Genomic DNA, 16,573 nt, shown 5'->3' with positions numbered 1-16,573 from the left:
CATACGGGAAGAATTGTTATCCTCACCATTTAAGTTAACCATATCTAAACAATAGGAAGAGCTTTTCCAAAGGGGCTATCTAATAGTGAGTGTCCATGCAGACACTTAGGTGTGTTGTATACAATATTGCTAGCCTACCCCCCTTTTTGCTCCCTTTGCTTTGAATTCCTAAACCTAGGGATATTTTTTCCATTAGGACTGCGAGCATGTATCTCTTTCTGCCAGGAATGTCCCCCAACATCTGGCCTTGGTAACTCCCGCTCACCCTCCCTTCTTATCATTGATGTCACTTCTGGGAAGCCCTCCCTGCTCTCCCATGTCTGGGTTGGATGCTCCCTTGCGTTTAGCATTTATCACAGGGAACATCACTGCCTGCTGTTCTGGGCCAGCTGTCAGTACGTTCTGTTACGGCAGAAACAGTCATGTCGTGTTCTCACTGTATCTTGGCCCCTCACGTGCTTCTGGGACTAGTAGATGAGCCATAAAGTTTCATTCATTCCCTGCAAGAACCTCAGAGATACAAATTCTCTGAGCCCAAATGCCCTGAGATTTCACTGCATTCTCTAGCTTTGTGTTTCTAGTGACAATGTCATGTCTGTAGTTACAGAGGGAGTCTGAGCTGGGAAAGAACGATTTATACATCATACGCTCATAGTAGAATGCTAATTTTATTAGGAGGTGAGTCTGCTTTTGTAGATCCAAGTCAAAGAGACTATAAAAATAAGTACCGCAAAGTAAAATGGCTGCTTACATAAATCCTCTTCCTCCGCTTTGGGAAGCATTATCAGGTGAATGTATTCGATGGAACATTACGTTGAAGCAAGTCCTTTGGTATTTGCCTCTTAAAAGCAGCAATAACATTACCCAGAAGCCACAGGCCTGGGCTCCATTGCTCTCCTGAGTGCTCACAGCTAGGGGAAGAAAGCTCACGTCTTTCAAGGTTTTATTTTAATTTAGAAGATAGTGTTTGTGTGAGAACTGTTGGCAGTTCTTATAAAATGTCCCCTCCATGTTCCCCTTAGGCTATTGCAGATATATGCCTCGGGCTGAGTTCTCTGGCAGGACTCCCAGCACAGCACCCAGGGAGCTAGTTAGCCACACTGAGGAGCCCTCCAGGTAATCTCTGGAAGAAACAGGGGTGCGGGTGGCTCTCTGCAGCCTGAGTCTGAAACCCCTTGTCGGGTCTGGAATGGCAGCAGGCAGCCCACAGGTTACCCCGGAACCCCTACACTGCTGACCACAGAGCCTAATCTCTGCCTAATAGGGGTGTCTTAAAGCTGAGAAACTTCCATCACCAGGAAAGTGCTTTTTCCCACCCACCAGGGACCCCTGAGCCAGAGTAGCTGATTCTGAGGCCCACTCTGGCTTCTTGGGCAGTGGTTGCTTTGGTCACCAGTTCCCCAGGCCCTTCTTTTGTCTTCATGGGGACCTGGCCGTCGGTGGTGTTTTAGACTCCCATGGGTCGGCGCCTTCATTTCTCTGTGATGTCTCCATATCGTGACCATGGGACTTGTTTATAAGCCACGATGCTGTAAGAATTTACAATAGAGAGTTAGAACAGCCAGCATGGGGGTGTGCGGTCTTTTTGTCACCAAAAGACTGAAAGGCTGTATCTGTCCACTTAATGGCATCAGAATGCTGCCTGGAGGAGAGGGTGTTCCCAGGAAACCTCTCGCATTCCAGGTCTGTTCTCATGCTGCAGGTAACCTGGTCTCTGCCTATTTCCCATGACATCATGAGCCCTTTACAGCTACACTTTTCCTGGAATCTCTTTCCATTTCACTTCTGTCTGATAACGAACTCCCATGTAGATCTCAAGGTCAAGGCTAGGCTTTGCTAATCCCAGGAAGAATTGGCTGCTTCCTCTTCTGCCTTCCCATAGCCCCTTTGTCCCTTCCATACATCTACTACATTGTTTAAAATTATTTGTAAGTGAATGGTACATAGCAGTTAGGAACTCTGAATTGAAGTGTGACCTTTGGTGCGTCCTTCAGCTTCTGGGGGCCTGGGTTTTCTCATCTATTCAGAGCAGGTGTCCTCAAACCTTTTAAACAGGGGGCCAATTCACTGTCCCTCAGACCGTTGGAGGGCCGGACTATAGTTTAAAAAAAACAACTATGAACAAATTCCTATGCACACTGCACATATCTTATTTTGAACTAAAAAAACAAAATGGGAACAAATACAATTGAGGACCCCTGATTTAGAGCTCCAGGATCCTCATGTTCTAAGCTACAGCACAGCACTTAAAACTCGTTAAAGTACAAGGTTGGCAAGTGAGGAGTCAAGACACAGGAGCAGCCAGCACAGGGCCACGTGATCCCTGCTGTAGACCCCACCAGGGGATGGCCAGCCCAGGAAGCTCTGGGGTATGTGCATGGTTAGCGGTGGAAGAGGTGCCATGCCCTCTGACAGGTGTTCAGGCATTAAGCAAATGCTTTCTGGCTACATAACATGCTGAGCTGTCTGACAGGCACAGAGGATACGTGGTGGCCAAACAGCTGTGTTCTCTACCCTCGGGGGGCCTACAGTCTAGTGGGCAAAGTCACTAAATAATCATCCACTGTCCTCCTACAAAGGAAAAATATAGGGAGTTCTGGGAGCGTGTAATGGAGGGATATTAAGATTGAGAAGGGTTAGGACAATCTTCTTTGACAAATGGTGTTTCAGTAAAGACCACGACTAGTTTAAATGGTAACTTAGATGCTAAGATGGAGGTGAGGGTGAGGAAGAGGAAAGTGGCTATGACTGAAACACAGGAATGGGCTTGGGGGTTGGGGCGGGGGGTCAGTGGCTTGGGTTTGATCCTAAGAGCAATGAGTAGCATGGGGAGGCATGTGCTGTGCTGGCCACAGGCCCAAGAAAGAAAAAATTGCCATGGTACAGTGGCTTATGCCTTTAATCCTAGCATTTTGAGCGGCTGAGGTAGGAGGATTGCTTGAGGCCAGGAGTATGAGACCAGCCTGAGCAACAGTGAGACCCCTTCTCTACACAAAGTAGAAAAATTAGTGGGCTGTGGTGGCGGGGTGCCTATAGTCTCAGCAACTCGGGGGGCTGGGGCAGGAGGATCCCTTGAGCCTAGGAGTCTGAGGTTTCTGTGAGCTGTGATGACACCACAGCACTCCAGCCTGGGTGACAGAGTGAGAGCCAGTAAATAAGTAAATAAATAAGAAGCAATGAAAGCCAAGTATGGGGTTTTAAGCAGGAGCTTACGTGACCTGAGTTACACTGTAAAGAAATTTCTCTGGCCAGCTGGTGGGAAGAAGGTGGGAGGAGAACAGGAACAAGAGTGGATATGCAGAGAAAGGTTCAGAAGCTGACTCAGTCACTGAGGTCTTTGGATTAGGGTGGTAGCAGTAGAAATGAAAAGAAAAGGATGACTTTGAGGCATATTTTAAAGGTAGGATCAAGGAATGAGGGCTGCTGAGCTGGAGGTGCTGGGAGATAAGAAAGGGGGATGCTGGTGACTCAGGTCTCTGCTCTGATGAGGGTGCCTGTTAGTGAATGGGGGCAGGTTCAAGAATGAATTTTGGAAGTTTAATTGATAATCTGAACGTTTGGAAGATTAGATTGCTTAGAAAGCAATGAGAAGATGGCCCAGGGCAGAGCTGCAAAGAATACCCACATTTGGAGGTTTGTAGAGAAAAGCCCATCAGAAAGGTGGGAGAAAAACCAGCAGAAAGAGGTGTCATGAAAGCCACGTGACAAATATCTTCTGGGGAGAGAGGGATCAACAGCATGCAGGGCTGTTGAGAGATTATGTGAGATGAGGATTTCAACCATCAACTGATTCAGCTCTGTAGAAGTCATCAGTGGCCTTGGTGAGAGCAGTTCTGGCAGAGTTGGGGGGAGCAAATCAGACTGGAGTAGGTTGGAAAGTGAATTGAATGGGGGGTGAGGATGCAAGACAGCTTGTGCAGGAAGCTTTTGGAGAACTTGGCCATGAAGAGGAGGAGAGAGACGGTGGCAGGTCAGGTGTTGGTTCTGGTTGAAGAGTTCAAGAGCGAGCAGTTCATTAGTGGAGTGAGGACCCTAAGGAGATGGGCAACTTTCCTGTGAAGCAGTACATGTACTGGCTAGGGGAACTCCCTGCGTTCAAGGCCAGTCTCTGCTACTTCCTAGCTGGGTACCCTTTGTTAGGTTACATAATGCCTTTGAATCTCTATTTCCTCATCTGCAAAATGGGAATCATAGTATTACTTCAGAGGATTGTTTAGGAAGATTAAATTAGTGAAAACAGATGAGATATTTAAAGTAGTGCCTGGCACCTAGTAAGGGCTGTTAAAGTGTCTGCTATTATTATCATTTAAAAAGATGATGGTAGGCGCTTCGAAGGCTCCCTGTAAGTGAACATAGGTTTGTAGCCTGGAGAAGATGAGGTCATCCTCTTCTGATGGTTTCTATTTCTCTCTGAAGCATGAGGCTTTAGCTGAGGGCATGTTGTTGGAGGAGGTGAAGGAAGAAGGTTGTGCAGAAGGAATAAGGGGCAGAACCCTTAACAGAATTGTGGGGCAGAACCCCACGATTATTTCCTCAGCATCTCCTTTTTGCATGTAAAGAAAAGCAAATAAGAGAAAGCAGATTTCACAGTAGCATGAAATTATCTCAGTTTGGTGCCAGGAAAGGGCATAGCCGTGTAAAGGAAAATTAAAATCTCAGGACTTCCTATCCCCACCCCAACTCCTTATGCAAAAGAGAAGGTAAAGGCCTCAAGCCCCTGTGCAGGACTGGCCCCATAGATCACTGGTGAGGAAGTTCCTTGCTGGCCTCCAGTAAGCAAGGATGTGTGTTTTGTAACTTGAGGCTTGCAGGCCAAGTCCAGCTCCTAAAACTAAGATCTGTTTGATTCCACACTAATAATGAATTAGAAGTTTATCTTCCCAGGTGCAGAACAGAGACAAGACAGGATCAAACATTCTTCTACCCACCCAGGGACATCTACATAATTGACACTTTCTTCACTCCTTTGTTCTTTTCTAACATTCACTTTATGTAAAGTATAGATTTTCCTAGACTTCATAGTTTGCCTCACTGCCCAGCCCCCTGACCATTTTTTCCCCCGTCTATTCCTCCTTCCCCTTAAATACTAAAGCTCCCAAATGCCCCTTTGGAAAACCAGCCACAGATTTGTCTGTAGTTACTGTTTTTCCCAGGTACACCCTCAACTTTGTCTTAGTAAACCTCTGCTGATTGAAACCTTTTCCTCAGACACTTATTTTGCATGGACATACAGTGGTGCAAAATTGGCTCACTTTGGTACCAGGAAGGGGCATAGCCACAGCCCCTTGGAATTGCAAACAGGCTGCTGGCCAAGGGACCTCTCCTGGCATCAAGGAAGAGGATGTGGACGGTGACCTGGTCCAGCCTTGGCACTCCGAGTCTGCCTCTGCTCTGGCATGCCTTCCTGGGTTTTCATGTCATTGGAATGTAGCTTTTCGTCTGTGGTTAGAAAGCTCTACCTGTCTTTCCTGTTGCTCTCACTTAGTGATTGATTACATAGCCTTGGCCTCTTCTATCTGCAAGAATTTTTCAGGATCTCATTTATTTAGTGGAAGGGAAAGGTAATAGAAACACTCCCTTTATACCAGAGGTTCTCAGTCTTGGGTGTGCATTTGAATCACGTGGAGAGCTTTTAAAACTTCCCATGCCCAAGCTGCACCCCAGATCAACTGTATCAGAATCTTTGAAGGTGGGATCCTGATAGCAGTAATTTAAAAATCTTTCCCCATGATTCCAGCGTACAAAGAACATGGCTTTGTTGGCACATGTGTATCTCTACTGCTAAATGTCTACAAAAGAGGGGAGCAGCAAGCAACTATTTAAGTGCCTTATTAGTGTAAGCACTGGGTGAGTTACTTACTTGAACATACTCATTATTTGCATGGTCTGTTTATGTCTTTAGGACACACACTAACTAGTAACACTTTTGTTGTTTATTGGTTTTTGTTTGCTTAGGTTAAAGAGGCAACTTCATTCAACTAATAGTGAAACAGGACTGGGTAATTTTCAAGTGGGCAAAACTACACATCTTGTCAAAGAGCTGGGACTCCTGAGAAGCCTGCTTTGCATGTTAGCCCTAGCTAAGTTAGTCCAGCCTGTTCAGTCAGGACTCATATGAAAAGGTCTAAACACATAAAAAGCCCTAAGGTTGGACAGTTTGAGGGTGGGTCTTGCTCAGTCTCCACCTTACAAAATGAGAGCTGGTCATGCTAGTCACTTGTACAAATTCTCTCAACTGTTTGATCTTCATAGCTTATTTTTGTCACCCATGAAATAAAGCAAAGAGCCATAATGATTGATGGCTCCTATTCCAGGAGGCTCAACCTTTCATGCCAGCAAGGACCTATGTTATGATGTGAGAGTTCCACAGAGGTCTTTGTCACTATCCCTTCCAACCTGTCTTCCATTATTTTCTGCTCTGTTGTCTATAATACTGCCATTGCTAAGATGTGGGGCTCAAATACTGTTAGGCAGGTCCCTTGAAAGCACACATCTATGTCAAATCTCTTGTATGTTATTGTGGATATATTGATCCTAAGGAGATATATATTTATATATATTCCCTTCTCTTCTGCCAGAACGGATACAAGCATGAGAGAATCCCTCTTCAGGGAAGGGGTTAAAGGGCCATAAACTGTGTCTAAACTGTGCTCTCCTATAGCCACATAAGGCCACTGAACACACAGTCCAGTGAACAAAAGATGTCTGAACGGTTCATGAGGGTTTCTAATCGCAGCCTCTTGCTCAGGAAGTGTATAAAGCTCCTATAAATAATCATTACAAAACTTCCAGGAAGTGGGCCAGCTGGTTAGGGGAATTCTCAAACTGCCAGATTATTAGTTTGGGAAAATAGGAGGACTTTTTCTTTGTGAGAGGTCTACTCAGAAGCCACTGCATTTAAGTGCTGAAAATAAACAATCCTATGCTGACAGGCTGGAGATGGTGCAACATTCCATGACTTACGCCCCCTGGCCCCAGAGCCCGCAGCTCCCATCTTACCCAATCGGGATGATGGCCAGGAAGGAGAGGAAGGAGGACAGAGCAAAGCAGGTGCCCACAAACGTGTCCATGGTGAGCTGATAGATCTTGTTATACATGGTGGATGTCACCACGCCAGTCAGAGCCAGGGACAGCTGCAGAATGACGAACACCTTTCCTGTGGAAGGGAGAGAGGTTATGAAGAAGTGTGCTGCTGTACCTTCCTTGTCCCCCTCTAGATGAGTCTCTGGGCCGCTCTTAGGGGAGCCCTTGGTCTTCCAAGAGTTCCCTCTCAATCTCCATGACTCAATTCTCTAGAAATCCTGCCTCTATCTGGCTGTTTCATCCTGAGACCAGGGGATGACAGTGTCTTTCTTTGACTGTGACTTTTTAGTGACTGAGTCTTTCCCACCCTCCTGTTTCCACTCACTCTGCCCCGGATGAACACTAGTGTTCCTAGTGTCTCCAAGGATGCTTCTGGAACTCTCTGAAGTGCCTTCTGCAGTTGTGTGCCTCAAGCTGAGCAGCTCTGAAAAAACCCTGGGCAGAAGATCCTGGAGAGATTCCTTTCACTCACCATAAGACGAGCCCTTGATGAGTTTGGACATGGCTGATCGGATGGTTGTGATGGGGATGAGGGCAAACATCATGACAGCTCGGGCTGTGGAGAGATCACATAAGAACACTCCTCACTGTAGCCCTGCCTTGGCCAAGGAGGAGTCAGAATAAAGCAAAGGCTTCACTTAGAACCCTGTATACCCATCATCCATTCATGGCATGGCCTAGAAGAAATTCACGTCTCTTCTGTCACACTAGCGCCCCCTCTCCCCCTACTGGTTTCTGTGCTCTGCTGCTGCTGTGTATGCTTGCATGTGTCTGCAAGGCAGCAGGGCACAGTTGACCTGGGGACAGTTGATAAAGGGTGTCTTTAGTAGCAGAGTTAAGTGATTTCTAGAGAAGTGGAACTAGTGCCACCAAAGTGACCAAGGCCCCTTTCCTTGCTTCCCTGGAATAGAAGTGCCTATACTGGACATTTCTGAACACCTCTGGGAGACAGTCCTAGGAGCTTTGACAAACTGCCCCCAGAAATGTGCCCCACTCACACAGCAGCCACATAGCCCTCAAGGTCTGTTGGTTATCCAGATGTAGTGTGGGCGTGAGCCTCTGTGTGTATGTCAGAGATTGTGTGGGAGAGAGGTGGTGGTAAGAAAAGGGAAGCAGGAAGGCTACTGTGTCCTTTGCACATGGCCCATTAAACTGGGAACTGGTCAGAAGATAGCTTGCCATTTTATTAGGTGTTTTTCTGAGATGTGTGACCTGGGCCAAGCACTAGCCTTTAGTAACTGTCTAGAGTTGTTCTTTTCTGATATTTCTGTGGCTATTTAAATTAATTAAAATGAAATAATACTTCAAATTGTACTCCTCAGATGCACTAGCCACATCTCAAGTTACACTGGGCTAAATAGCCCATTTACTGGGCTCTTGAGCACTTCCACTTGGGGCTAGTGGCCACTGTATTGGGCAGATGGATATCCACCATTTCCATCATAGATAGTTCTGTCGGAGCGTTGGTCTAGGGCAGTGGTTCTCAACCTTCCTAATGCTGCAGTGTACTTTCATTGTCAAAAAAGGGTCGTGACCCACAGGTTGAGTACCACTGGTCTAGAGCTCTCTGTTTGTGGTTGTCTGGCTTCTGTTCTCAGATGAATGAAACTTCATTCTGCTGCCTGGAGGGAATTTGTTACATTGGTTGTGGAAGGCATTTGAGAATTTTTATGCATTTAAAAAAACCCTTGCTTTGCCCCCAAATGTGTTATAATTAAGGGACCTTTTCAGAAGAATTGTTTAGTGTTTCATCCCTTTAAAATAGGAGAGAAGAAACCCAACCCCACTCCTCCATTTGAGGCCATCCAGAAGCTCCCCCACTGACTGCAGGTGACCACATGTCCTTGACTCTTAGATACGGGGACACCGTTCTGGTAACATTTCAATCAGCAATACAGATACTACCCAATACAGTAACCAAGAACATAATCCTGTCTCCCTGTGCCTCTTAGGTAGCAGGTTCAATCCCTGGTGCTGAGCTGGGATGCTCAGGCCACAGCATCGCTGGTGCCAGCCCCATGACACAGAGGGCCAGCAGTGTCTTGCCTCCCCAGGAACGCCACACTCACCAATATAGAACATGTATGTCTCTTTCACAAAAGCCAAGAGGAGGGCTCCTGACCCAAAGGAGACCATCCCAATCACAATCATGGTGGTGTCCTGGAAGCAGCGGGAGAAGACCAGGACCCCCAGGAAGCTGGTGATGAAGATGGTGTACCCTGCAGCCATACCATAGCCCACCTGCACTTGGTTCCATTTGAGAGGCTCTCTCAGCACAAAAAGAGGCATCACGTCCACTGAGCCCACCACTGCCAGGTCATATATGATAGCGCCCACAAAGAGCAGGGCAATGATGGTTTTGGGGGGCTTTACTTTCCCAGAGGATGGAGCATGCTCCACTACACTCTGCTTGTTCAGCCGATCAGGATCCAGAGTGCGGTATGTGCCAACGGTGCCAGACACGCTCTCCACCGAGGAAAGCTCCTTGCTGGACCTGGCAGCCGACACGGGGACCTTCAGCACTAAGAGGCTGTAGAGTAGGGCGAACGAGGCACAGCTCACGCTGCAGGCCGTCAGCACCAGGCCCTGGCCAGAGTGCCCAGCTATCTGCTTGAAGAGGTGCCCAGAGACCATGCTCCCGCAGAACCCCGCCAAGCCCAGGATCATGTCGATCAGGATGAGGCGCACGGAGCGGCGGCCCTCGGAGGAGCCCAGGGATCCCAGAGCCATGACCCCGGACCAGAAGGCGGAGAAGCCCCCGCACAGCCCGTTCAGCGCCGCCGCCCCGTACAGCACCTCCACCGGCCAGTCCAGCAGCACCTTGAGCAGCAGCCCGAGGCGGGAGAGCAGGAAGCCCAGCAGCGACACGCAGATGGAGACCTTGCGGTGGTAGCGGTCGCTGAGCCAGCCCAGCCCGTAAGCCGACAGCAGGGGCGTCAGGCCCACCACGAGGTTGTAGATGATGTAGAAATTGGAGATGGCCTTCTGCTGCTGGTCCTCTGGAGCCTCCCGCGGCGACGGGCTGGCGCTGTGGTTGGAGGAGCCGCTGGTGCTGAAGGACGCCTTCACCACCAGGAGCAGCCCCGCGTCGTAGAGGGAGGCGGCCACCTGGGTCGAGGCCACCACGGGTTCGATCCAGGTCCTCACCTGGAAGCGAGGCAGGCGGCCGCTCCACGGGCAGGTGATCTCGGGGCCCATGTGACTTCTTTGATGGGAGCTAGAGGGGCTTGCTGGCGGCAGCGACAGGGGGATGCTCCCAAATTCCGCTGCTACGGAGGGTCAGGGCTGAGTGCAAGAGCGCGAGCGTCCGCCGTGCGCCCGGGTGTGCACAGGAGAGTGGCGTCGGCGAGTGGAGCCAGGGCGCGGAGCGCGAGTGACAGCATCCAGTCCCACAGCCCAGCGACCTCTCCGGCCGCAGCCACTCCTCAGGCCGGAAAGGCCGCGCTCCGCCCCTGCCCTCGCCCCCACCCCCACCCCAACCCCCACCCGGCCGCACAGGGTTGGCAACTGCCCAGGGAAGCCAGGCAGGGCAGCGCACAGCGCGTCTCGGCTCCTGACGCCCCCACTTGGGCCCCCCCGTTACGCTGCACCTAGAAGCGCGGCCGCCAGACCAGGGCCGAATTTCCCCACAGCCAGGCGTGCCTGGACCTCCCGCGGATCGCTAGGGACCTCCCTCTGGAGCAGCAGGTGACCCGCCCGGGAAGCGTCTCTAAATTCTGCGCTCTGGGGAAGGCAGGCTTGGGAGAGGGGTGGGGTGCTAGGATTCTGCCAGGGATAAATCCTGGGGTGTGAGGCTTTATTTGTGGGGTTTTAATGCAATAGGGGAGTAAAGACACAGGAGCAGTGTCCTGCCTCCCCAAGACAGAGGAGGCTTCAAGCAGATGACCCTTCTTTCAGCGAGAAGCCTCTCGGCGTGCCTGGTGGGCTCCTGCCCGAGAGCCAAGGGGTGGGGTGGGGTGGGGGCAAGGCCTTCCCAGCCCTAGATGTCCCTCTAGAATAGATGTTGATACTGGACTCTGGCAGGAAGTTGAGCCCACTGGAAGAGGCAGAGGCACCAGAGTCTTCTTCTGAGTAAAGTCCTGGGGCCCCTTTCTGCTTCTTGGTGGCCTCTCCTCTTCAGTCTGATGGGCTCACTTCCCTGGCTGGGCTGAGACCTACGCCTCCCAGGCAGCCTTGCTTCCTCCTTTAAGTACCCACTTCTGCAACTCAGTCCAGGAAGATGGGTAGTGCAGAGGCCAAAACATACCAAGGAGTAAGATCCTTCTTCCGGGTCACCCCAGGGGTGGAGACTGAAAACACACAGCTTGTCTTCTCAGGTCCCTCCACCATTAACCTGACAGCGGTGGCAGCCAAAGACAGAAAGGGGAGACTCAGTGGTGCAGGGAGAGGTTGAGAAACCATGTGGATAGTGTGCCTGTGTAGGGAGTAGGGACGAGATTCCAAATGATGTTGTGTAGCTGTGTGCCACTTAGGTAGTTTTGGGGAAAGCTGAAATCTCCCTCTTTTCCTCCCTGCACTTCCCACCTCCCTAGTGTCCAGACCCAGACAGCTCTGCCTTCTGCAAAGAGAAAGACACATGTGGGCTCCCCTTCAAGCTGTGTGCTGTGGACCTGGCCCAGCAGCTCATTTCCCTCCTCCTCCCCATCACCGTGGCCTGCCTGGAGATATGCTGGTTTCACCCAACCCAAGCCTGGCTCTCCCACTCCATTCCTGACCTTATTTTTACAGAGGCTGCAGCCAGCAATCCAACCAGCCTATTCCTGAGGGGTAGAGACTCCCAGGAATGGATAGGATTAGGGAAGGTAGGTATTTAGCCTTCAGGTCCAGCCCTGAGAGCCACCTGAACTGGATGGACCACTTTGGCCATTTGATCAAGGAGTCTGTCAATTCTTGGGCCTGCAAACAGTAGAGGCACAGCCTTTGTGTTCTCTGGGAGGGTCAGTGCTATTTCAGTTCTCATCTTCTTGTGAAGCCAGGGAAACTTGAAGGGCCTCTGGGAGATTCACATCAGATCTAGGACAGATCTAGTGGGAGCTGGGTCCTCAGGATGCCAGCCAGCCCTGGGACCCTGCAGGCTTGAGAACCTGAGTCCTCTGACCTAGAAATGAACTAGACTCAGGGCAATTGGTGTCTCTTCCAGTTTAGGCTACTGTGGGTTGGGTTATAGTCTCATCATGTCCCGATTCCTTGCTCGCTCTCATTATGAAGGGCCCAACTGAGTTAGTGCCTGGGTCTCCTCTGTTGAGGAGAGGTCACAAGTTGAGCTGTGACCCTGCCTCTTCCACATGTAGTGAAGAATCTAGTCTCTACTTCAAGGCTGGTTTCATCAAAGGGTAAGGATTAAACTCTCTTGTCTTTACATTGATAGAGTCACACTAATCTAGGAAAAAGGAACAAATAAGAAACACTCCATCTTAAAGACTGGGGAACTAAGACCAGACAGGGTAAGGAATTTGTGCAACAGCCTTCTGCTGTTGGTCCTCTAGAGCAACTGTTGGTCCTCCAGGAAACTTGGGAACCAGTATTTGGCACCAGTCTTTGAAAGCCTGCAGCTACAGGAAAAATACAGGTAATAGAGAACTCTATTTGAGGATGACTTTTCAACCTGCATAAGAATGTGGAGTGCAGCAGAAACAACACAGTCATGACGTGATCATTGCTGATCAACAACGTATTGCATACATGGAGAGGAACAAGAGGAGTGAATGATTTATTTGTTTAATGTATATCCCAGGCATTTTGCAATCAGGTAGGGAAAACGTATTTTCTGAACAGGTGGCCCAAGAATTCATCTTAGAAAGGAATTTTTGTTTAGAAAATACCTTTGGTCAATGTTAGAAGGTGAAGTCCTCAGGTGTGGGTTTAAGCTGTGGGGGAGGTTTCAGAGAGGGGGCGGAACCTTTGTGCGTGAGTCAGCAAGAGGAAAACTGATGTCTTAGAGAGGGAAGGGTGAGAGAGAGAACAGGAGAGGGAGAAGGGAAGAGAAGAAACACAGATGTGTGGGAGGAATGAGATAAGGGGCGTGGGTAGGAAGGGCCAGGACAAGAGGGTGGTCAGAAGGAATGCCCACTGTGATTTTCAACAGCTTGCTGCGTCACCGGCCTGTGACTGCTTTCTGGGACCTCCCCTTACTTCCTCAGTTCTTTTGAAAAGTTTGCTCATGAATGTTTTGTGTGAGTGGCTTTCTTTTTTTTTTTTTTTTATTGTTGGGGATTCATTGAGGGTACAATAAGCCAGGTTACACTGATTGCAATTGTTAGGTAAAGTCCCTCTTGCAATCATGTCTTGCCCGGCTTTCTTTTTTTTTTTTTATTTTGGTGGAAACTGGTCATCTCTGTATTGACATAATGCCAACCAGAGATTGTGAGGAAGGGAAAGGAATAGGAGGCCTTGAGAATACAGGTCTGCAAAGGACTTGCTGAGATCTCAAATAGGCGTTGGACTTTCACAGGCTTTGGGAGTTAAGCCAATTAATGGAGGTCTTGAGGGGCAGAGAGACCCCTCGGAGCTGAGGTGCAAATTACACTGATAGAGAAGGTGGTATTCTCTTTATTGTGAGTCTGTTAGGGACTCAGGTAAGCCTTTCCTCAAGATATTGAGAGCAAGGAAAATAAGATGCCCCCTGAAACATATATAATAGTCAAAGTAGAGATGTACAAACTCATCTAAGAAGACAGAGGTGAATCTTGTCAGTGACCTCTCTAGCACTTTATCTCAAGGGTTTCCAGTGGCTGGTCCATTTCTACATGTGGGAAGCAGCCCTGCTCCCCTTGCTTACCACAAGCAAGCTTCTAGTTATAGTTTTACTTCTGAGGGATGGTTGCAAACATGGAGAAAATGTGTTAGTTACTAGGATATTTCCAATATTTTCTCCCAATAAGTAAACAAGTTAGTGTACCAGTTTACCTGTCTGCCTTTCTCCTTTGGTTAATGTGGGTCTCTATTAGAGAAATGGCTTCCCTCTTTATATGCTGATGAAAGAAATAAAGTTGTTTTTTTTTTTTTATTGTCAGGCTGAGATCTAAGCCCTATCCGTAGTAAATTAATCTATAGTAAACAATCTCCTTGGGAAATTGTTTCATTGGCATCTTCCCTTGGAGGTGGCACCCTAACATTGCGCAATCTTACAGATGAGGAAACTGAGACTCAGAGTAGATAGATGACTTGCACAAGGTCACACCGAGCCAGGTCGCTAAGCTCGTATGACTACAGAATGTGTGCTGTTTTTACAGTGCTCCATTTCTGAAGTAACTAAATAGAAGTGGTATATTTTAAGAAGGCGTTTGGTTGAACATTTCTACCCAAAACTGTGAGCCTATTTCTATCTATTTTCAACTTTAATGGTCCATTTGTCCATTCACTCATTCATCCTCTACCCATCTATCAATCCATCCATCTATTCATACACCTATCTACCCAACCATTCATCCACCTGTCCACCCACCCACCCATCTATTCATCCATCCATCCATCCATTCCTCCATCCATCCATCCACAAGCATGTATTGAGTATCAGGCCCACTAACAGGTACCCTGCAAGCAAAATCTATTCCCCTAAAGGATCTTTCAGTCCGAAGGGTTATCAAAAGGTACCAGTGCTAACACTGCAAGTTCTATTTTACACGTGAAGTCACTGATGTGAGGCCATGCCTCCTCTTTCATCAAAGACTGGCTTGATGGATTCCTATTTATCCAGGGCTCTGCTATCAATCTGAATGACATTATGAACAATCTGCTCAACACTGCAAAAGAAAAAAGACGTCAGTTGTTTTTGCTGAGCAGCACACATCAACTTTTCTTCTGGTAACATCCCATTTTTTTCTCTGATAAACCATCCTTAAATCCTCTCAGTTCATGTTTTCCAGTTAGTTTGACTGTGTAAGTATGTCACAAGTGGATCTGAGACTCAGGTCTGTCCAATCACAGCATTGTGAGTTTGTGTTCACAGCAATTGATTAGTTCAGAGATGGAAATGCAACCCAGGTTTGGAGCAATGAGAATGCACGGCCTGGGACTTTGGCTTAAATAATTGAGAAAGAAACACTTTTTCTTTTCTACTCTCCTTGGATGGATGAAGATAAAAGTCTGGAGTTGCTGGCAGCCATTTATGTGCTACCACTAGGGAAGAACTTGCCTGAGATTAGAGCCAAAATAGAGAACAGCAGAAAATGGAGAAAGTAAAAATTCTCATGACATCATATGAGCTCGTGGATTTGGCTGTGCCTGAAGCTAAGTCATCTTTGACTTTGTAATAACAAAAGCTGCTGTATTCCCTTTTGGTAATGCCAGTTTGATTTGGGTTTTCTGTTAATTGTGAATAAATGCAAGAGGCTTGATAGACTCAAACCTATGGTCTCTCATCTCTAGTGATCTCCATTCTTTAGTTACAGACTCCCTTGGATCCTGGATCTGATCCTCAACTGTAGTTGTGTCACTTCCAGAGTTATTAATTCAAACATCCCACTCTCTGAATACAGCCTCCTCTCCAGTGATGTTCATCTACTTCCACTTTAATGATTCTTTGATCTTTTTAGGGCCTATTGATCCCTATACTAATACTTGATTTTCCAAACCAATAGCTTTTTCCTTTCTTCTTTTTCTTTGCTATCTAACTTCATGGCATATCATTTTTTTTTTTTTTTTTGTAGAGACAGAGTCTCACTGTACCGTCCTCGGGTAGAGTGCCGTGGCGTCACACGGCTCACAGCAACCTCTAACTCTTGGGCTTACGCGATTCTCTTGCCTCAGCCTCCCGAGCAGCTGGGAGGCATATCATTTTAATAACACCCTTTTCATAGATCAGACCCTCTGGTTCTACCTTTTTAATGTATGCCAACCTTTTATGAACCCAATTATCTCTAGTTGAGAACTGTTGGGGGAAGTCTCATATAAGGAAGATTAATATTACTATAAGTTTACAAGTTCCCCTCTCAAAGGAGCCCTCAACACTACCCAGCACTTCTGTTTCTCTATCCAACTTTCACTCCTTCATTCTCCAAATGTACCAGCTCAGAAATTCACCATTCCTTTCAAACATTCCACCTCTCCTGCCCTTGCCTTTCTTCCCATTCTTTACAGTATTTCTCAATCTTTTCATTCTGGAGGAAACCTTGAAATAATTTACAGGTCGCAGATAATTCCTACATAAACATTTATTAAATCTTTTGCATGAACAGTAAATTGTGGATATTATAACCCAATAAAATTGTCAATGCTCTTTTGAGTAGGAGATGGGATTTGTCCATGGATTTGTTCGTTTTGCTCTGCTTACTAGCCTGTCCTTTTTGTGTGGTTTCTCTTGCCTACAAAGGAAATAACTCTAATGCAAATCAGGGATGGCAGAGAAGAGACTTTGGTTTTCTTTTCTTTCCATTTTACTTTTCTTCTAATTCTTTACTTTTTAGAAAACCTTATCCAAGTGGACTTAAAGGTCTTACCAAAATTCTACTATACAAGATATTATTGAAGTATGGCATGCGGTTTTTGTTTG

General features: G+C 47.6%; 2 protein-coding genes across 2 annotated transcripts in view; one reads left to right on the top strand and one right to left on the bottom strand.

Annotated features, from left to right (window-relative positions):
• SNX30 (sorting nexin family member 30) overlaps positions 1 to 16,573 on the top strand; it is a 166,889-nt gene that overhangs the window by 129,574 nt on the left and 20,742 nt on the right. The gene's annotated exons all lie outside the window — the stretch shown is intronic.
• On the bottom strand, positions 655 to 10,492 carry SLC46A2 (solute carrier family 46 member 2). The gene is made up of 4 exons (XM_053565736.1): positions 9,153 to 10,492; positions 7,556 to 7,639; positions 7,000 to 7,156; positions 655 to 1,529 (listed from the first exon to the last, which is right to left on the bottom strand). The coding sequence occupies exons 1-4, from the start codon at positions 10,279 to 10,281 to the stop codon at positions 1,472 to 1,474; spliced, it is 1,428 nt and encodes a 475-aa protein (XP_053421711.1). The 5' UTR covers positions 10,282 to 10,492; the 3' UTR covers positions 655 to 1,471.

The sequence above is a fragment of the Nycticebus coucang genome, chromosome 2 (assembly GCF_027406575.1).
Source record: "Nycticebus coucang isolate mNycCou1 chromosome 2, mNycCou1.pri, whole genome shotgun sequence".
Lineage (NCBI taxonomy): Eukaryota > Metazoa > Chordata > Mammalia > Primates > Lorisidae > Nycticebus > Nycticebus coucang.
This window is presented reverse-complemented; position numbering and strand designations above follow the sequence as displayed.

What these genes read in the sequence shown, in the direction of transcription:
- SLC46A2 (XM_053565736.1), bottom strand. Translation starts at nt 10,281, where the DNA reads ATGGGCCCCGAGATCACCTGCCCGTGGAGCGGCCGCCTGCCTCGCTTC. An exon ending in GACATACATGTTCTATATTG is followed by an intron (nt 7,640 to 9,152) that starts GTGAGTGTGGCG and finishes ATCTCTCCACAG; the next exon opens with CCCGAGCTGTCATGATGTTT. An exon ending in CTGGCCATCATCCCGATTGG is followed by an intron (nt 1,530 to 6,999) that starts GTAAGATGGGAG and finishes AAATTCTTACAG; the next exon opens with CATCGTGGCTTATAAACAAG.